General features: G+C 40.0%; 1 protein-coding gene across 10 annotated transcripts in view; it reads left to right on the top strand.

Annotated features, from left to right (window-relative positions):
- Window positions 1-535: 535 nt before the first annotated feature.
- EML5 (EMAP like 5) overlaps window positions 536-22,395 on the top strand; it is a 182,288-nt gene continuing 160,428 nt past the window's right edge. For 4 of the 10 annotated variants that reach the window (XM_058739946.1, XM_058739947.1, XM_058739943.1 and 1 more), the window contains exon 1: window positions 539-843. In XM_058739946.1, the coding sequence (XP_058595929.1) occupies window positions 647-843 (197 nt within the window). In that variant the 5' untranslated portion in view covers window positions 539-646. Of the gene's footprint in view, window positions 844-22,395 lie in introns of all 10 variants that reach the window. The other 6 variants (XM_058739950.1, XM_058739954.1, XM_058739944.1 and 3 more) reach the window with 4 other exon arrangements.

Genomic DNA, 22,395 nt, shown 5'->3' with positions numbered 1-22,395 from the left:
GGAAGCTCGGGTGCTAGTCGCTGGGGAAGAGCGACCCGGCTGAGGTCCCCCGGAGCTAGCGGTGCCCTTACGGTCCCCAGTTGAGAAGGGCGGGGCGAAACGGGCGCGGGCGGCGACGGCGGCGGCGGCGGCGGCGGCGGGGGGGGGGGGCGGGGCCGCGCGAGGCCGCGCCGCCGCTTTTCTCAGCTCGGGGTCGCGCGGCGCGGGCCCGCCGGGCTGGGGAAAGAGGCCGCGCCCGGGCGCGAACGCCGCAGGTGACCCGGGCGGGGAGCAGGCTGCGCGGGCGGCTGCTGAGGAGTGAAGGCGGGGGGCGGAACCTCGCTCGGCTCCGCTCACAGCCTGGGCGCTGCGGGCTGCGGAGACGAGTCGAGCTGAGGCGGGAGAAGGGGCGCGAGACACCCCACTTGACGGCCGGCGGCGCCCGCGGCCCTCAGAATGTTCCGCGAGGCGAGGGTTCTCCTCCCGCCCGTGGGCTGAGGCGGCGGCGGCAGAGGCCAGAAGGAGCGACATGCACCTGTCCGGCGCGGCTTAGAGGTCGCGGCAGGCGGGAAGTCCCGGCCGCCAGCGGGAGGGCTTTCTTGGCCGGGCCGCGGCCGCCTGCCGCTGCCGCGGGCCCAAGCCGGAGCGGCGGGGTGGGCGCCCCGACATGGCGGCCCGGAGCGCCCCGAACTGCCACCTGCGACTCGAGTGGGTGTACGGCTACCGGGGCCACCAGTGCCGCAACAACCTCTACTACACGGCGGCCAAGGAGATCGTGTACTTCGTGGCCGGCGTCGGCGTGGTGTACAGCCCGCGGGAGCACCGGCAGAAGTTCTACCGGGGCCACAGCGACGACATCATCAGGTACGGGGGAGGGGGGCGGCCGTCGCCCGAGCGAACCGCTTGCGGAGTTGGCACTTGCGCGTCATTCCGGGTGCGGTGACCCGCTGCTGCAGGGAGCATCACCCCGGACGGAAACCCACCAGTGTCTTGTCCCGGATCCACCCTGGTGACACCCGGCGAACCCCTTTCCGTCTCGGTGTTCTAGAGTCTCTCCCTTGCGTCGGTGCGGAGACACCGGGCGTTCGGTTTTATGGCTTTGTGCCCTTCTCCCTCCTTCGAATTTATGAAAACTGCAAAAAGGTTATTTTGGTAGCGCTTTACTCCTTTAAATCCCGTCAGAGATTTCTTATTAAACGAATTCCGAGAGGGCCCGGGAGAAATCCTTTACCTAATGGGAAACTGATAAAGGCACCGCAAGCCGTGGGCTCTCAAATACTGGTCCTGGGAAGCGCCCCCAGTAGCATCCTGGAGGGCACTCACCTCCTGGCCATAAAGATTAGTTCGGGTTTCACTGCCTCCTGTTATCAGATAGAAGAGAAACCCCGGCAGCCTTCAGGTGATTCATTGGAAATTAAAAATCTGCACACCTAAGGGCACTTTGGTAGGGGTTCAGCTGAACAAGCAGCTGAAAGTGAGTCTACTGATTTCCAATTCTCATTTCCTCTCAAGGACTCCTAAATAGATTTAGCGTTTTTTATTTAAATCACTTTTTTTTTTTTTTTTTGCATTGTAATTCTGTTTTCAATGCTTGTTTACATTTTAGTGAGCCGGTATATTTGAAATGTAATTTCCAATCAGTGTCTCCGCAGGACTTTTCCGACAAAGTTAAAAGCTGCAGAAATTCTCCTAGGCTGTCGGTTATGCTTCAAGCACAGCATTTTTGTCCTTGACAGGAGAATACCTTTTAAAACATTCTGGGAATGTGTTTGTGGGCTGCTGCTTTTTTTTTTTTTTTTTAACAAGAGATTCTGTGATTTGACTTGATTACTAAGTTATACTCCCTTCTTTATGTTCCACAGGATTTAAATCGGGCATTTGAAATCCAGTAGCTTGGTTTGGTGTTTTGTAGGCAAGATGCTCTGGCACTTGAATTCTGTAAATAACAGAGCTGTACTGCTAGTTTGCATGTCTGTGCCTGTGTGGTTTGTAAACGGGAAAAGGGGGCCTAAAGGTAGAGCAAGATGGAGTAAAGATAAGGAGAGCAGAAATTGACATTCTGGAATAGGGAATGAGGTCGTATTTTTGTTGGTTGGTTGTGATTCACCCCAAGAGTAGAATGTGCCCCAGTTCTTTGTCGTTTTCCCTAATAGTTTCCGCTTTCTCTCTTTTTTCTTGTGTTGGGTCTCTCACAATACAGGGAGGGTAGCTTTAGTTAGCTGAAGCAGCCTCAGCTGAAGCCTTCTTCCGGATAGTATGTTTGTTGGGTTGAATTCGGTAGGTGTGATGGGTGTGAAGGATTTGGAGGTCTTCTCATGGTGCACTTCTATTGTTTTTACTTCTTGGTAGTTGAGAGCAGGATGGTACTAAGGCCTTCTGAAACTACATATGGTGTATTTGACAGGGATAAATGATGTTGTGTTTATCCTGCAGCAATTAAAGCTATATTATATGTCACACTGCTTGAGTTTTTATAATTGTGTTTCAGTAAACATATATATGACTAATTTTTGCCATAAATGGATGCATGCTTATGATTTTATGCAAATGATTCATCCTGAAAATAATTTCTAACAAGAAGGTTTCCCCAAAAATTGCAGTGGGGTACTAAAATCTGAATCATGTAGTATCTTGAAATTGGTGGCATATATTTAATACAGCATCAAGATTATAACGTAAACATCAGTGAATGAAAGGGCTCTGGAAATTTTATTTCAGCCAATAATGACACAAATCATTCTTGTGAAATAGATCCAACAGATTTTCAAACCTTTCAATTTGTTTTCAATTCAATGTTTGAAGCAGAAGTATAGAAACTACTCCAGTAACTTTTCAATTATGTCATAGCAGAAAATGTAATACTCATAAACGTGATACATGGTGGAAAACAATGTTCCTGCAAAGTTAGGTTTAGTAATAAAAAAGTCAATACTGTTTTTACTATATTTAGTTTCCATATTTGGTTGAAACTTGTGTAGAATTTATTGGTCAACTAGGACTTAGTCTGGGGCTAAGATTATTCCAGAATGAGCAGATTGTTCTTCTTAGATTTTGAAAACGTAGGTGCTATAGTAATTGTAAAGACTGATTCATGACCAGTCTGTCATGTGCTAACCAGTTCTCTCACCATTTTACTACATCTAGTATGGCCAGTGGTGGTGCCATGTGACTTGTCTTATTTTATCTGTGTTGCTTGTAGTTGTCTTCTTTTTGCCATATCTGTATATATACTTCTCTTGTAATTTATTCTTTAGTTATATTTATTTTAGTACTACAGATTTATGTAGAAATTCATTTCACTGTCAGAAATCATATAGGAGGGGCACCTGACTGGCTCAGGCAGAAGAACATGCGACTTTTGATCTCAGGGTTGTAAGTTTGAGCCCCACGCTGGGTGTAGAGATTATCTAAAAATAAAATCTTAAAAAAAATAATACAGGAATTTTAAGATCACTTTTTCTTTTTTTTCCCTCCCTACTGTGTCTCAAGTTAAAATGATGATAAAATTCTCCAGCTGTTAACTGTTTATTACAGGTTTAAATTATAAAATAAAATAATTATAAAATATTCTAGACTACTGCCAGTTTTAGCACAAGAAGCACATCTATAGCTTGGTCTATATTTTGAAACTTTTCCCAGTTTTCTTCCCAAAGGATGAAATGACTTTAAAATTTTATTTTGCTAGTTACTTCCCAACACTTTTTGTCACGTTTGTTCTTGAAATGAATATTATTGACAGTTTTCAAATCACTTATCACCAGTGAAGACCACTCACTGATGGACTATAGTTAGCTTGGTGCATTTTGTTACTTGATTCTGGTTTTCTTGTGCACATGAACCTCCACATTGAACAGCCTATGCCCATTGTTTGTATATTTTCTAGGTACAGAATTGAAGTTTTTTTTTTTTTTTCCTAAACATGGTGAAAGTATCTCACAAGGTGATGATGAGACCAAATTACATAATGCATCTGAAATACTTTGAAGGGAGTACCATATTATATGGTTGCAGTTTAGAATGATAATTATTCATTGCTTCTAGTATGGCTTTTTTTTTCTTTAGACAAAATGAAAGATGTAGTAGCTCTTTCCTTCAATTGTGGTAGGTGGTGTCCTTAAGAAAGGAAACTGACCACCTGTGACCAATAAGAACCTGGTGAGTGAGGAGAAGCCTGGCCTTAAAGATTTCCCTCCCAAATGGTGGCTGAGCAGTGGACTCTGATGGATTGGCGGGGGGGGGGGGGGAGAAAAGGAAAAACTGATCAAGCCTCACCGTAATCTAGTAAAAGTGGTTTTTAACAGCTCTGTATTTATGGTATAGAAATTGAATTTATTCGGGGTGCCTGGATGGCTAAATTGGTTAAGCTTTTGATTCTTGACTTAAGCTCAGGTCACGATCTCAGGGTTTGTGAAATTGATCCCCACATGGAGCTGAATGCTGACAGTGCAGAGCCTGCTTGGAATTCTCTCTCTCCTCTCTCTCTCTGTCTCAAAATAAATAAACATTTAAAAAAAGAAATTAAATAATACAAGTCAAATTCTTGTTGGAAAAGCAGTTCAGAATGTCTGATCATTTTATGGTGGATCAGGGCTTTTTTTTTGTACCTTTTCATGGGTTTAAGATACAACTTTTTAAGGTCAGGAAGGAATTACTACAAATCTACCTGTTGTCTGCTTATGTGTTTTCAGATATATGGTCAATATTTCTCAAACCAGGCTGATTATCAGAATCTTTTAAAGAGCTTTTTGCCAATTTTCTAGACTTTTCCTTAGGTGCACTAAGTCAGAATCCTCTATATATAGTTGGAGCCCAGAAATCTTTTTAAAGTGCCCCAGATAATCCTGTTTGGGAAGCAAACTGCCAGTCTGTATCCTAAAACATGCATGACTAGAATTCTCAACAAAAAAGCAATTTGAAAAATGAGTATAAACCCTCCCTTCAAAGCTGGTACCATAATTTTCTTAAGCACTGTGTAATATTTAGAAGCAGTAATTCCAAAAATATTAGAATGTATATAGAATATACACTAGAATATATACAGGACATAAAATGTCCCTGTGTTTAAGTTACTAGAATTTGGTAAGTTTAACTTTCACAGACAGTATAATGATTCTATTCTGTAAGATTTCATGTTATGTCTCTGAATATAAAAATATTTATGGTTGTTTTACAAACACTGCATAGTTTAAGGGATAACATTAAGAGATGTTTTCAGAGAAAGGTGAAATTATCTGGGGGCACCTGGGTGGCTCAGTCAGTTGAGTGTCTGACTTTGGCTCAGGGCATGATCCCACAGTTCGTGAGTTCAAGCCCTGCATTGGGCTCTGTGCTGACAGCACGGAGACTGGAGCTTGCTTTTGAGTTCTGTGTCTCCCTCTGTCTCTGTGCCCCTCCCCTGCTCACACTCTCTTTCTCTCTCAAAAATTAAAAAAAAACATGAAAAAAATTAAAAAGAATTATCTGGAATAACAGTTCAAGATATCATAAATGTAAATTAAATGTATCTTTATTGTTTACTTAAGGGAAAAGTCAGATTTTTAGGTTTGCATTATAATAACTATTTTATAATGCCTCATTGAATATGCAGGGAACTAACAAAATATATTTTGGATATAAATTAAGGAAAACATGGAATAATAAATTCTTAGAACTATTAAGAACTTACTGTTCAAGGCCTTTTCATACCTCAAAGAAATACAGGTTTCCTCTGCTATCTGAAAGTAGCATGTTCCTATGAAACCTTTTATAAGCCAGAATGACATAAAGTGAAGAAGCAGTCACCATTCATTTATATGGAAAAATTTTTGTGCATTCCTAGATCCCAAAAATAACTTCTCTTTTCTTTTCTGAAGCAAAGAGAATAACTTCTCTTTGCTTTTCTATGCTTGGGACACATCTTGCTAATGGATGCACAAGATAAATTGAGATATAAAGCACAAATGCTCCCAGTCACAGTTCAGAACTATGACAGCTTGATGCTAGGATGCTGAATGTAGTTCCAAGCAAGGAGCTTGGTGGAGCCACTCTCCCTGGTTGGGGTACATGCTCTGTAACAGCTTGCAGTAAAACAAACACTGAATGCTGTTTTGCTTCTTGCCTTTTTTGTAAAAGCTGACTCCTTTTCGGATTTCTTCAGTTAGCGGAAACAGGTACTAGTGTAGGTCTTTTGTGAGAGAGAGGTGGTGTAATATGAACTTTCAAAAAGCGGGAGTACCTGTATTTATTGAGCATTAGTTTTGTGTAAAGGTCCTGTCTTAAGATAGAGTTTAAAGACACAGTCAATTAAAGAATTACTTAAAATACTACGTGTACTAGGGGTAGCATTGGTGTGCATGTAATCTGGTATGCACATGGGGACATAACAGTTCACAGTGATGTTTCCTAGTGAATATATTACCTAAACTGGGTCTTTAAGGAAAACAGGAGGACATGTCATCAGAAGAAATGAGTGAAGGTGTAGCATTATGGAAATAGGTAATATCATATGCAGTGGTCTCGTGTTAAGAGAGAATATTTGAAAGAGTATTTGTACTCGCTATCTTCAGTTCTTTTTCTGCCATTCAGTCCTGGCTCTTCTCTGTTTCACCGTAGCAGCTCTTGTCAGGGTCACCAATGATGTCCACATTGCCACATTCAGTGGCTGGTTCTCTGTTCTCATCTTTTGATTTATCATCATCATTTGCCACAGTTGGTCACTCTCACCTCCTAAGACACTTTATTCAGTGGCGTTTGGGACACATCTTAGTGTAGACATAGGTATTTCTTGGTTTACTTATTCTTTCAGCAAATATTTATTGAGTACCTGTTATTTGCCAGGGACTATTCTTTTTTTTTAATGTTTATTATTTTTGAGAGAGAGAGCACGAGCAGGGGAGGGGTGCGTGCACACACACACACACACACACACACACACACACACACAATCTGAAGCAGGCTCTAGGCTCTGAGCTGTCAGCAAAGAGCCCAACATGGGGCTTGAACCCAGGAACCATGAGATCATGACCTGAGCAGAAGTCAAACATTTAACCGACTGAGCCACCCAGGTGCCCCTAGGCTCTGTATTTTAACATTCTCAGGTAGTATGTGAACATATTAAAATTTGAAAAGCATGCTCTAGATCATTGGTTTTCAAAGTGTGTTCCTTTAACCAGCAGCATTAGCCTCACCTGAAAACTTGTTAGAACTACAGTTCTCGGGCTTCATTCTTACCTAATCAGGAACTTTAGGTAAGACTCAGCAGTCCATTTTAGTCACGTCCAGATGATACTGATGTAGTTTAAGTTTGAAAACACTGCTCTAGATTCCTGATTCTCAGCCCTGGCTACATATTAGAATCACTTGGACAGTCAAAAAACAAAGCAAACATAATAAAACCACCAATGACTGAGTCTCATCCCTGCAAATTCTGATTAATTTGTTTAGGATAGCTCCGAAGTATAGTTTCTTTGTTGTTGTTTGCTTCTGTTTAAAAATTTTAAGCTTCCCAGATGATTCTAATGCAACCAGAGTTGAAAACCACTGTTCTAAATATAGTAGTAATCCATGTTTAGCTGGTGGGCTAGGAAGTCAACCTGAAAAAAACTTAAGGTCTGGTCAGATTTATTCACTTACTATTATTTATTCACTTACTATTACATATAACAATGTGGATAATTTGCTAGATATTGAAATCCCTTTAAAAACTTCAGACCTCTTCACTCTTACCATTACTATTTAACATAGTGCTGGAAGTCTTAGCCACAGCAATCAGACAACAGAAAGAAACAGAAAGCATCCAGTTGGGCAGGGAAGGAGTCAAACTTTGACTATTTGGAGACAACATGATACTCTATATAGAAAACCCAAAAGACTCCATCAAAAAATTGCTAAAACTAATAGTTGAATTCAGCAAAGTTGCAGGATATAAAATCAGTTTGCAGAAATCTGTTACATTTCAATAAATCAATAACAAAGTAGCAGAAAAAGAAATCAAGGAATTGATCCCATTTGCAGTTGCACCAAAAACAGTAATACCTAGGAATAAACCTAACTAAAGAGGTAAAAGATCTGTACTCCGAATTCAGCAAAGTCGCAGGATATAAACTCAATGTACAGAAATCTGTGGCATTTCTATACATCAATAATGAAGCAGCAGGAGGAGAAATCAAGGAATTTATCCCATTTACAGTTGCACCAAAACCCATAAAATACCTAGGAATAAACTTAACCAGAGAGATAAAAGATCTGTACGCTGAAAAATAAAGAAAGCTGATGAAAGAATAGAAGACACAAAGGAATGGAAAAACATTCCAGGCTCATGGGTTAGAAGAATAAATATTGTTAATATGCCAATACTACCCAATGCAATTCCTATTAAAATAACTCCAGCATTCTTCACTAGAATTCACCAGAATTCTTCACAGAGCTAGAACAAAAATTTTTTTAATTTGTATGGAACCAGAAAAGACTCGGAATAGCCAAAATTATGTTAAAAAGAAAACCAAAGCTGGAGGCATCTCAATTCTGGACTTAAAGCTGTATTACAAAACTGTAATCATCAACACAGTATGGTACTGGCAGAAAAACAGACACATAGATCAATGGAACAAAATAGAGAACCCAGAGATGGACCCACAAATGTATGGCCAACTAATCTTTGACAAAGCAGGAAAGAATATCCAATGGAAAAAGGCAGTCTCTTTAGCAAATGGTGTCAGGGAAAACTGGATGGAAATGTGCAGAGGAATGAAAATGGATCGCTGTCTTACACCATATACAAAAATAAATTGAAAATGGATGAAAGACCTATGTATGAGAAAAGAAACTACCAAAACCCTAGAGGAGAACACAGGCAACAACCTCTTTAACCTCGTCTGGAACAACTTCTTACTAGACACGTCACTGAAGTCAAGGGAAACAAAAGCAAACATGAAGCATTGGGACTTCCTCAAGATAAAAAGCCTCTGCACAGCAAAGGAAACAGTCAACAAAACCAAAAGGCAGCCTATGGAATAGAAGATCTTTGTAAATGACATATTGGATAAAGGTTTAGCATCCAAGACCTATAAAGAACTTACCAAATTCAACACCCAGAAAACAAATAACCCAGTTAAGAAATGGGCAGAAGACATCAATAGACAATTTTCCAAAGAAGACATCCAGATGGCCAATAGACACATGGAAAGATGCTCGACACCACTCATCATCAGGGAAATACAAATCAAAACCACAAGGAGATACACCTCATACCTGTAAGAGTGGCTGAAATTAACTCAAGAAACAGCAGGTGTTGGTGAGGATGAAAAGAAAGGGGAACTCTCTTACACTGTTGGTAGAAATCCAAACTGGTGCAGACCCTCTGGAGAACAGTGTGGAGTTTCCTCAAAGTTAAAGATAGAACTACCCTATGATCCAGCAATTGCACTATTAAGTATTTATACAAAGGATACAAAAATGCATATTTGAAGGGGCATTTGCACCCGATTGTTTATAGCAGCATGATCAACAATAGCCAAACTATGGAGAGAGCCCAAGAGTCCACTGACTGATGGATAAAGAAGATGTGGCATATATATAAAATGGAATATTACTCAGCCATTGAAAGAATGAAATCTTGCCATTTGCGATGATATGGAGCTAGAATGCATTATGCTAAGTGAAATAAGAGAAAGAGAAATAACATGCGACTTAAGTCATGTGTAATTTAAGAAACAAAATAGATGAGAGGTGCCTGGGTGGCTCAGTCGGTTAAGTGTCCAACTTCGACTGAGGTCATGATCTCACGGCTCATGGGTCTGAGTCCCGCATCAGGCTCTGTGCTGACAGCTCAGAGCCTGGAGCCTGCTTCAGATTTCTGTATCTCCCTCTCCCCCTCCCCTGTTCATGCTCTGTCTCTCAAAAATAAATAACATTAAAAAAAAAAAACAAACAGATGATCAAATGGGAAGGCGGGGAAGAGGAGAGAGGAAAACAAACCACAAGAGACCCTTAGAGGACTACAGTAGAGAACAAACTGACGGTTGATGGAGAAAATTGGGTGGGAGATGGACTAGATGGTGATGGTTATTAAGGAGGTCACTTGTGATGAGCACTGGGTGTTGTACGTAAGTGATGAATCCACTGAATTCTCCTGAAACCAATATTGCACTGTATGTTAACCAAAATTTAAATTAAAAAACAAAAGAAAACAAAAAACCTCCTGACTTGTTGCCTAAGGACCTCCCATGCTGGACAGCATAAATCTCTATGTTTGGAGATTACCAAAAAAAAAAAAAAAAAAAAAAAAGAGAAAAAAAACCAGTCCTCAGTATGGTTTTCTGTTTATTGATGGATCTGGTCAGTATCATCAGGGACTTAAAACATTAAAAGGAAGATATCATACATCATCAGTCCAGAAAAATGCTCACTCACTGGGGACCTGAAAGCTTTACTTAATGGGCAAAGTTATGTGCATCCTGGATGTATCAAGATGATGTATCAGATGGTGATTTCAACAGACTCCAGGAACAGTTGCAGTGGGTCTGCCTGAGTAATTTGGGCCACGGAAAGACCAAGATTGTCCATTAATAAATTCCATTTTGGAGCCAGAATCTGCACTCAGAAATAAACCAAATATGTTAACATTTGATAGGACATATAAATACATCAAAAGGACAGATCATCCCTACCCTGTGAAATTCTAAAGTGGATGTATTTGCATAGACAGTTCAGATAGCACAATAGGTACATGTCCAGTCAGAAAAGTAGTGGAATGCTGTGTTTTGAAGGGCTTGAGACCACATGTTGCTGTTAACCAAGCATAAAGCAGCCACTAAAGAGCAGTCAGACTGGCTTCAGTCTGTAAGGCCAGCAAGTTCTGCATTGTGTCTCAGTATGGATCAGTATTCTGAGACAGCATAGCACACTCGCAAGGGGTTACACCTAACCAGCCTAAACAAGCTGCTTTGGTTACTGTGGTAAATGTTCTAATTACAGGTAGCTCATGGCATCACCATATTGGCCAAAGACTGCAAGAATGGGTACAAAGGCCTTCATAGCTCCTGGATTTCCTATCTAAAGTATTACCATCTGTTGGCCAGTGTAATTTAAAGGTGAATTGGATTGTTAAAATGTCAAGTGAAATATAGTGCCTGTCTTAAGACACTGGCATGCATATCCATCTGAGGTAGTAAGCATAGGGGAAAAACACTAACTTCTTGGTGTTGCTTGAGTACTAGAATGAGGGGATAGGCATGGGACAAAAGATTGGAGTCCATACGCAGGCTCAATTCATTATAACACCACAAAATTCTTAATTTATTTTTCTTCTGGGATGGACAGCTCATAATGTTGGATTGGCAAACAGGAAGTTCTGATTGTAGGAGTTGTTAACTCAGATTTCACTCTAAAAGTTACCTTGTTATTCACAACTGGGGGGAGAATATCTGGTTTTACTTTAATCCAGAGGCTGGGGGAAATAGGGATAAAGCAGAGAGACAGATGGGACATGAAGTGAGAATTCTGGATTATATCATTGCTATGGATGGATGGTGTCAACATCTTGACGGAGCCCAAAAAAGGGAGAGATCATTGTCATGGATGCTTAAAAGCATGGAATATGAGGCATAACAGAGAGTACCTAATTGAAATTAAAGAACCAGAAATAAATTGTTGGCAAGAGAAGTGTACATAGCCTATTCCCCAAATCAGAAGAACTGAGCTGCGCAGCTTCCTTGTCAAGGAAATGCTCCTGCTCTTCCTGTGAATCATGTACCTAGTTCACCTCCAACAAAGAGGACAACCATTTTCTGCTTCAAATCCATTGGAATCTCTTTTCAATTCTGTGGGAGACTGACTTTCTTAGGAGATACAGTACTAGACACCACTGCCTCTGGTGGGGAAGCTCTCATTACATATTTATTTCAGTCTGTGGAGCATAATTAAAATTGCCACAGGCAGTTGCTCTTAAGAATTTTGCAGTTTTTGCTTGGAATGATGTTGCTCGTGATATTATTTAAATTAGCCACAAGATGATGATGTAACCAAGTCTAACCACCTCAGTGTCCATATTTTTACAGGTGGTTGATCAGGGTGCAAGGCATAATACCCAACCAGGAGTGGAAAGTGAAAGGCCATTCTAAGTCTTGTAACATAGGTGATGACTAACTACAGACTCTATAGATTAGTCATCATTACTTGGTTGCAATGTGACTTTTCTAATTATTAACTTGTGGACAATGTTATTTAGCAAAGGTGGCACTACTAGCATGGTAAGAAATATTACCGGTAACCTGGATGTTAGATTCAGATGGCATGCACTTGGAAAGGGTAATATTTGTAACCCCGAAGAGACTGTGTAAGAGAGTGAGGGTGACTTGATAAGGAGTATGAGAGGGGCACCTGGGTGGCTTAGTTGGTTAAACATCCAACTCTCGATGTCAGCTCAGGTCAGGATCTCACAGGTTGTGAGAGCAAGCCCTGTGTTGGGCTCTATACTTAGTGTGGAGCCTGCTTGGGATTCTCTCCCTCTGCCTCCCTCCCTCCCTCCCTCCCTCCCTCCCTCCCTCCCCCTCTGTCTCCCTCCCTTTCTCTGTCTCCCTCCCTTTCTCTGTCTCCCTCCCTTTCTCTGTCTCCCTCCCTCTCCTCTCTTCTTTCTCCTTTCTCCTTTCTCCTTTCTTCTCTCTCCTTCTGCCCCTCCCCTGCTCACACACACTTTCTGTCACTCTCAAAATAATAAACTTAAAAAATAAGAGTATGAGAGGCTTGGTAGGTGCCCCCCTCAACGAGTTGTTATGTTTTTAAAATTAGTGATATACACTATAGAATACGATTATAGGCAATTGAAAGGTGTAGAAAATTATTTACCCACATCTTGTAATCTGGAGATGATACTACTGTGTTTTATTATTTTTTTTAAGTTTATTTTGACAGAGGGAGAGAGCGAGCCGACGAGAGGCAAAGGGAGAGAGAGAGAATCCCAAGCAGGTTCCATGTTGTCAGTGCAGAGCCCAACGTATGGCTTGATCCCAGGAACTGTGAGATCGTGACCTGAGCCAAAATCAAGAGTCAGATGCTCAACTGACTGAGGCACCCAGGCGCCCCTAATATGTATTTTAAATTGGCACCCCAATTTATATCTGGTTCTTTAATTTCGATTAGGTACTACTCTCTGTTATGCCTCATATTCCATGCTTTTAAGCATCCATGACAATGATCTCTCCCTTTTTTGGGCTCCGTCAAGATGTTGACACCATCCATCCATAGCAATGATATAATCCAGAATTCTCACTTCATGTCCCATCTGTCTCTCTGCTTTATCCCTATTTCCCCCAGCCTCTGGATTAAAGTAAAACCAGATATTCTCCCCCCAGTTGTGAATAACAAGGTAACTTTTAGAGTGAAATCTGAGTTAACAACTCCTACAATCAGAACTTCCTGTTTGCCAATCCAACATTATGAGCTGTCCATCCCAGAAGAAAAATAAATTAAGAATTTTGTGGTGTTATAAGCGTTTTGTTTTTTTTTTTTGGTAAGCTCTATGCTCAATGTGGGGCTTAAACTCATGACCCCGAGATCAAGAGTCACATGTTGTACTGACTGAGCCAGCCAGGTGCCCCTTCTTTTAAGCCTTTTAGATACATATATTCCTTTTTAAAAAGTCTTTGTGTTTTTAGAGCAGTTTTAGGTTTGCATCAAAATTGAAAGGAAGGTACAAATTTCTCATATATTCCCTGCCCCACACATGCATAGCCTCCCCAATATCCACATCACTCACCAGAATGGTACACTTTTTACCAAGGATGAATATACATTGACACATCATAATCACCCCAAATCCATAGTTTACCTTAGGGATCACTCTTGGTGTTATATATTCTATGGGTTTGGACAAAAATGTACAGTGACATCCATCATTATAATAACATATTTTCACTGCCGTAAAAATCCTCTGTGCTCTGCCTGTTCACTCCCTAGCTCTACCACCCACAACAGGTAATGTCGTTTTGCCTTTTCCAGAATGTCATGTAGTTGGAATCATACAGTACGTAACCTTTTCAGATGGACTTCTGTCATTTAGTAATATGCATTTAAGTCTCCTTCATGTGTTTTCATGGCTTGATAGCTCATTTCTTTTTAGTGCTAAATATTCCATTGTCTGGACGTACCATTTATCCATCCACCTACTAAAGGACATCTTCCAAGTTTTGGCAACGGTGAATAAAGCTCCTGCAAACATCTATGTATAGGTGTTTGGGTAGACAAAAGTTTTTAACTATTTTGGGTAAACACTAAGGAACACAATTGCTGGATTATATGTTAACAGTATGTTTAGTTTTGTAAGAAACCATCAAACTGTCTTCCAAAGTTGTACAATTTTTGCATTCCCACCAGCAATGTATGAAAGTCTCTGTTGCTCATCCTCCTCAGCATTTGGTATTGTCAGCGTTCTGGATTTTGGCCATTCTAATAGACATGTAGTGGTGTCTTGTGATTTGCATTTCCCTGATGACATGATGTGAAGCATCTTTTCATATGCTTATTTCCCATCTGTATATCTTCGTTGATGAGGGGTATGTTAAGGTCTATGGCCTACCTTCTCTGACAGCACCGAGTCTGCTTTGGATTCTCTCCTTCCCTCTCTTTCTGAACCTCTCCCCTGCTCACGTGCTCTTTCTCTCTCCAAATAAATGAATAAACTTAAGGGGGAAAAAAAAGGTCTTTGGCCTAATTAGTAATTGAGTTCTTTATTTTCTTATTGTTGAATTTTAAGAGGTCTTTGTTTTAGATAACAGTTCTTATCAGATGTGTCTTTTGCAAATGTTTTCTCCCCATCTGTGGCTTGTCTTCACATATTTTTGACATTGTCTTTCACAGAGCAGAAGTTTTTTATTTTAAGTAAGTCCAGTTTATCAATTATTACTTCATTTATCACATATATGGTGTTGTATCTAAAAAGGCATCACCATAACTGAGGTCATCTAGGTATTTTCCCATGTTTTTTTCTAGTAATTTTATAGTTTTATGTTTTGTATTTAGGTCTTTTATCCATTTTAAGTTAATTTTTGTGAAGGATGTAAGGTCTTTGTTTAGATTCACTTTTTGCATGTAGTTGTCCATTTGTTCTAGCATTATTTGTTGAACAGACTTTTCTTTTTCCATTGTTTTGCTTTTGCTCCTTTGTCAAATACCAGTTGATTATATTTATGAGGGTCTGTTTCTGAGCTGTCTCATCTATAAGTGTTTTTGAGTTCCAGTATATGTTCAGCAATATACTAGGCAATATGTGGAATACAACTTAACTGTAATATTGACTCCAAGAATACTAGGAAAATACTCATGCTTTCTTTCTCATTAAGAAAATTGGAGGGGCACCTGGGTGGCTCAGTTGGTTAAACGTCTTTCAGCTCATGGTTTGTGAGTTCGAGCCCCATGCTGGGCTCTGTGCTAACAGTGAAGCCAGCTGGGATTCTGTTACTTCCTCTCTCTCTGCCCCTCCCCCGCTCACCCTCTCTGTCTCTCTCTCTCTCAAAATAAATAAACTTAAAAAAAAATTTTTTTAAAAAGAAAGAAAAAAAAATTGGAGCTGGCCTGGACTGAGAATCCAGATGCCCAGGGTATAATGTAGCAGGAAAATAAGTTCCAAGGCCTAGAGCTCTTTCATTCAGATGTTTCCACCTGTGCAGTTGCAAATTTCCAACATCCTTTTTCAGATCCATGACAAGGTTATTCTAGCAGAGAAAGAACACTGCATTGGGAGACAACCTGGGTTCTAGTCCTGACTGTCATTAACTAGTATGGAAACATTAACCAGAAGATATTGAAGCTGGAGAACTTGCTGTGGAGTTCACATATTTTGTAGGCAGCTGCACAGCCTGGGTCAAAGAACATTAGCACAGTGGAGTCATGTATTTTCATCTGCTTACCTGGTGTGCCCAGCTCTAAGCTGGCAAACAGACCCACTCATTGGGGCGGCTTTATCTCAATATAGGCTTCTAGTAACAATAAAGGTGGTTCAGATTTCTGTCTGTTCCTTATATTATATGGTCTGAGATGAAAGTGCCTGCAGCCATGAGTAGAAATCCATTTTTAGTATTTTGTCATTTACAGATTCTTTATTTTTTAATGCTATACTCCAGGCAATAAATCTTTGTGAGGAGGGAAAGTTCCTTAGCTGTTTAGTAATGCTGATGAATTTGATTGCTTGGAAATTAGTATATGAACAGTGAATTAAGGATGTGAGATTGTTAAAAGTAGTTTAAGGTTAATTACTTATGGGGGTGTTAGTTGGTACAAATAGGAGTTGTGATTATGGTAGATATTCCAGAATAAATCTACATTGTCACTTCAAAAAAAAAATTGGAACCATCAGAACTGTCAGATTTTACCTACCCATCAGCAGTACATCCCGCTCCTATCTCATAGTAATCCCTCCATGTGTGAATGAGATCCTGCTCCAGATCTCATTGCCTGCTCCAGAGTTTCTCCCTGGTCACCTATATCAGTATTGTTGATGATTCTTCTAAGTTGATTCCTGTTAGCACATAAAATATGCTTAAAAGATAGTCTTTTCAAGAAACAATATTAAGAACAAATGAATATCCACATGGGGAAAAAAATGAACCTCACCATATACAAAATGTAAGTTAAATTAGGTTATATACCTTAAACACCAAAGGTAACACTATAAAATTTCTATTAAAGTATAGGAAATAGGGCATAAAAAGGATAACGTAAGGAAAATTATAAATAAATAATATAAGATTATAATAAAATTAATATGAATAAATAATATAGAATTAAAACTTTAGACTTCCAGGTAACCGAAGACAGTGGTGGATATGTAGTAAGTAACCTTCCAGAGTGTCATCCCCAAATAATTCAAAATCACTTCACAAGTATGCAGTTTCTATGCAAAGCCCTAGCCTTGCCATTACTTAAGCAGAGAATACCAAGACTGTAAAATAACTGTAAGTAAAAAGAGAAAAACAAATTCTACCTACAGTTTTATAAGCTCTTTCCTCCTTATCACTGAGCACTGAGCAGGGAGCACCTTAACCAAAAACAAACAAAAAACAACAAAAACCTATGAAAGCAGTATCTTGATTGAATACTGTAAGAATAAAAACAAAAAGAACTATAGATAATGCTATAACCTAGTTAGTAAAATTGTTTCCTACAGGGCTAGCAATTCTGAAACAACTTCGTGTATATCATACTTAAATAGACTTGAGGTTATGAAAGACTAATTTCTCACTCTTGGAAGAAGTTATACATAAAGAAGTCTTCAATGAACCCTGTGGTTTTGGATTAGAATCAGATGTATCAATATGAACTCATGGTTTTTAGATATATACACCCAAAGATACATAATATAGCCATGTGTATATACATGGGTTAGTACACTACATATATTTCTCAGCTCTGTCTGCAGCCTAGAAGGAATAACACTCCAATAACAATGGCCACCTCTGCTGCCCAGGTCTTGTTCTCTAAATACCATTTGCCAATAAAAGGCTTCCTAGAGAAGTAGTTAATTACAGGGCTGGAGCAGAAAAAATGCTAGATGAGCCTGGAATATATTGTGGTTCCTCAAAGTAGGTCAATGCAAAACAGATGTTGGCTTGTTGAAAAAATAAGGGAGCCAACCTGAAGGATCTCCTGAAGGTCAAAGATGCAACAATTTGAGCTACAAGATAAATAATGATAGTATTGAATTTTAACCCATCGAATAAAACAGGACTATCAAACAGCAGACCCTGGGCTAAATATGGCCTGCCATCTATTTTTGTAAATAAAGTTTTATTGGAAAACAGACATGACTATTTGTTTTTGCAGCCTTTTTTTTTTTTTTTTAAATAGTCCTTCTAAGGAACCCTTTTAGGTATTTTTTTCTTAATTGCCCCAACCCACCACAAAATTTTATTACCACAGATATACTGTATATCAATTTATGTACCATATATGTATCTATGCTTTCTTCATAAAAAGAGTAAGACCTTCACACCCACAAGAACCAGTTTTTAACCCCATGGAAGTGATGTTGCTCCCAATGAGAATGCATGGTTTACGTATCATCAATGGCTGATTAGGAATTATAACCATAAAGTTGAGTAGCTGTAACAGAGGTTGTATGGTAGGCAAAGCTTAAAGTATTTACTGTCTGTCACTTTACAGAAAAAAAATTGTTATTAAAATACCCATGGGGGCATCTGGGTGGTTCAGTTGGTTAAGCATCTGGCTCTTGATTTCAGCTCAGCCCATGATCTCACAGTTTGTGGGTTCGAGCCCCACATTGGGCTCTATGCCGACAGCACAGAACCTGGTTGGGGTTCTCTGTCTCTGTCTTTCTCTGCCCTTCCCCTGTTTACTCTCTATTTCTCTGTCTCTCAAAAATGAATAAACATTTTTTAAAAATCTTAAAATTCCCATGAATTCAACTGTATAAACAATGGATTAAATAAAAGAGAGGGGTGCCTGGGTGGTTTAGTTGGTTGAGCATCTGACCTTTGATTTCCACTCAGGTCATGATCTTGTGGTTCGTGGGGTGGAGCCCTGAGTTGGGCTCTGTGCTGATAGCACGGTGGAGCCTGCTTGGGATTCTGTCTTTCTTTCTCTCTCTGCCTCTACCCTGCTTTCACGTGCACTCTCTCTCTCAAAATAAATAAATAAACTTTAAGAGAGAAAAGATAGTTCTTCCTATGGCCAAAATAAAGACAAGAATTAAGTGTTTGTGAGGATGTGAAGAAAAAAGAACCTTTGTGCACTATTGGTGGGAGCATAAATTAGTATAGCCACTGTGAAAACAGTATGGAAGATTCCTCAAAAAATTAAAAATAGAAATACCGTATGATCCAGTAATTCCAGTAGTAGGTATTTACCCAAAGAAAACAAAAATTCTAAGAGATATACAAAACCCTATGTTTATTACAGCATTATTTATAGTGGTCAGTATGGAAGTAACCTAAGTGTCCATTGATAGATGAATGGATAAGGAAGATGTAGTATATTTACACACACACACAGACTATACTATACAGCTATAAAAAAAAGGATGAGATCTTGCTACGTGCAGAAACATGGATGGACCTAGAGGGTCTTATTTATTTATTTATTTATTTATTTATTTATTTTTTTAATGTTTGCTTATTTTTGCCAGAGAGAGAGTCAGAACATGAACAGGGGAGGGGCAGAGAGAGAGGGAGACACAGAATCTGAAGCAGGCTCCAGGCTCTGAGCTGTCAGCACAGGGCCCAACGTGGGGCTTGAACTCACCAACCTTGAGATGACCTGAGCTGAAACCAAGAGTTGGATGCTTAACTGACTGAGCCACCCAGGTGTTATGCTAAGTGAAATAAATCAGACTGAGAAAGACAAATACCATATGATTTCACTCATGTGAAACATAAAAAACAAAGCAAATGAACAAAAAGCAGAACCCGACCTAAAAATACAGAGAATAAACTGATGGTTGCCAAAGGAAAAAGAGGTAGGGGGGTAGGCATACTAGGTGAGAGGGAATGAGGGATACAGGCTTCCAGTTATGGATAAGTCATGGGAATAAAAGACACAGTATAGGGAATATAGCCAATGATACTATAATAGTGTTATATGGTGACAGACGGTAGCTACACTTGTGGTGAGCGTAGCATAACATATAGAGAAGTTGAAACACTATGTTGTACACTTGAAACTAATGTAACATTGTATGTCAACTATACTCAAAAAATTAAAAATTAAAATTAAAAAATTTTCCTTATGGTAGAATTCCAATCAATAAATGTAGAAGAAAAGAGGAAATAGGAGGATCGCATAAGGCAAACAGTACAGTAGCAACTGTTTCAGGCAAGGCCTAGCAGTGGATGCTAAAATTAGTGAATGAAAGTTTGAGGAGAAACAGGATCTGCATGGAGTCAAAGCATCTCCCCTAAAATACATATTGACAACAAAGAGAAGCTTTGTAGTAACCTTACAGTGGAAAAACGTGGCAAGCACCAGCTTATCTAAGGAATTAAGGTAAACATCATCAGTAATAATGCATATTGACATCCTTGATATGATGAACTAAGAGGAACAAATACAATTTTTGTGGTATACTTGCCAAAAATGCATGATCTCACTCCAATTATGGAAAAATGTGTTACAAATCCAAATTGAGGGACATTTTACAAAATAAGTGATTAGTACTCTTCAAAAGTATAGCATCATATATTCTCTCTCCCTCTCTCAAAATAAATAAACATTTTTTAAAAAGACTTTAGGAGCACCTGGGTGGCTCGGTCGCTTAAGCATCCGACGTTGGCTCAGGTCATGATCTCACGGTCCGTGAGTTCGAGCCCCGCGTCGGGCTCTGTGCTGACAGCTCAGAGCCTGGACCCTGCTTCGGATTCTGTGTCTCCCTCTCTCTCTGCCCCTCCCCCACTCATGCTCTGTCTCTGTCTCAGAAATAAATAAACGTTAAAAAAAAAAATTTAAAAAGACTTTAAAAAAAGGGGCGCCTGGGTAGCTCATTCAGTTGAGCATCCAACTCTTGGTTTCTGCTCGGGTCATGGTCTCACTGTTCGTGGGATGGAGCTTCAGATTGGGCTCTGTGCTGATAGCACAGAACCTGCTTGGGACTCACTCTCTCCCTCTCTCTTCCCCTCCCCTACTGGCTTGCACTCACGTGTGTGTGTTCTGTGTCTCTCAAAATAAACAAACATTAAAAAAAAAAAAAAAAAAAAGACTTTCAAAAGTATACCATCATGAAAGACAATCAAAGAAACTGTTACAGAGATTGAAGTTGCTAATGAGAATTAAATGCAACTGTCCTACCCTGGATAGGATCTTGAAACAGAAAAACTTCAGTGAGAAAACTGGTGAATTTTGAATAAGTAGTTTAGAGGGGTACTAATGTTAATTTCATCTTTCTTATTGTACCAAGATTATACTACAGCAGTGGGGTGAGGGATTTAAGATAACTGTTTATACTATTTTTGCAACTTTTTGATGAATCTAATTAGTCTAAAATAAAAAGTCTCAATTTTTAGATCTTTTGGGGCACCTGGGTGGCTCAGTTGGTTAGACATCCGACTTCAGCTCAGGTCATGATCTCGGGGTTTGTGGGTTCAAGCACCGTGTGGGGCTCTGTGCAGACAGCTAGGAGCCTGGAGCCTGCCTTGGGTTCTGTGTCTCCCTTTCTCTCTGCTCCTACCCCACTCATGCTCTCGCTCTGTCTCTCAAAAATAAATAAACATTAACAAAAAAATTTTTTTTTTTTTTTAATTTATTTTTGGGACAGAGAGAGACAGAGCATGAACGGGGGAGGGGCAGAGAGAGAGGGAGACACAGAATCGGAAACAGGCTCCAGGCTCCGAGCCATCAGCCCAGAGCCCGACGCGGGGCTCGAACTCACGGACCGCGAGATCGTGACCTGGCTGAAGTCGGACGCTTAACCGACTGCGCCACCCAGGTGCCCCAAAAAATTTTTAAAAATTAAAATCTTTTGCTGTTTAAAAGATACCATTAAGAAAATGAAGACAGTCCACAAACTGGGAAACACAGTTCCAAAACATATGTTTGAGAAAAGAATTGTATCCAGAATATATCAAGAACTCTTACAATGCAGTAATAGGACAACAGACCAATTAAAAAATAGGCCAAATGCTTTTTGCCCAGAGTCCGACCCAATTGTAGGAAGAGCACGACAGTGTACAGAGGCTCATACTCTGGACTTTCTAGTCATAGTACGATGAAGTAGAGCCCCTGGGAGATTGAGAGTTGGGGGAGTTTATGGAGAGCAGGGAGATCTTATAAAGTTACATTTGATGTCCTAGACTCTTACGCTGCACATGGTTGGAACTAATTAGAAACAGCGTATCAAAGGCTTTGAAAACTGAACTATAATCATCCAGCTTCCAAATTGGCCCCTGTGGTGTGTACATGTGGTAATACTACAAAGGCTTTAAAAATTAAACTAACATTGGAACCATAGAAGGAGAACTGGGACATGTGCCCTGAACCTAACCAGAGTGCTTGCCTGCTGAAACACAGCATTCTCTAGAGGATTTTAACAGGGCCCAGGGTTTATAGCACAGTATTCCAAATGTCCAGGATATAATCCAAAATGATCACACAAAAAATTAGGAAATTCTTAAGAACTTATAAAAGACAGTAGTTATCAGCCCCACAATGAAGTGTTGGAATTATCAAAGAATTTAGAGCAGTTGTTATAACTATATGCCGTGAAGTAAACGGGAATGTTCTTGAAACAAATGAAATGTTTTAAGTTCTCAGCAAGGAAATAGAAGCTGTAGAAAAATGGAATATTTTTGGTGAAGTTTTGGGATGGTGGGGGTCTGGAGCCAATGACCAAGAAAGAATTCTTGAGACTTCTTTGGTGCAAAAAGGTGATTTTATTAAAGCACGGGGACAGGACTCTGGGCAGGAAGTACGCACTGCAAGTGTGGGAGGTGACCGTTT

This window comes from Neofelis nebulosa, chromosome 7, assembly GCF_028018385.1.
Source record: "Neofelis nebulosa isolate mNeoNeb1 chromosome 7, mNeoNeb1.pri, whole genome shotgun sequence".
Classification (NCBI taxonomy): domain Eukaryota; kingdom Metazoa; phylum Chordata; class Mammalia; order Carnivora; family Felidae; genus Neofelis; species Neofelis nebulosa.
This window is presented reverse-complemented; position numbering and strand designations above follow the sequence as displayed.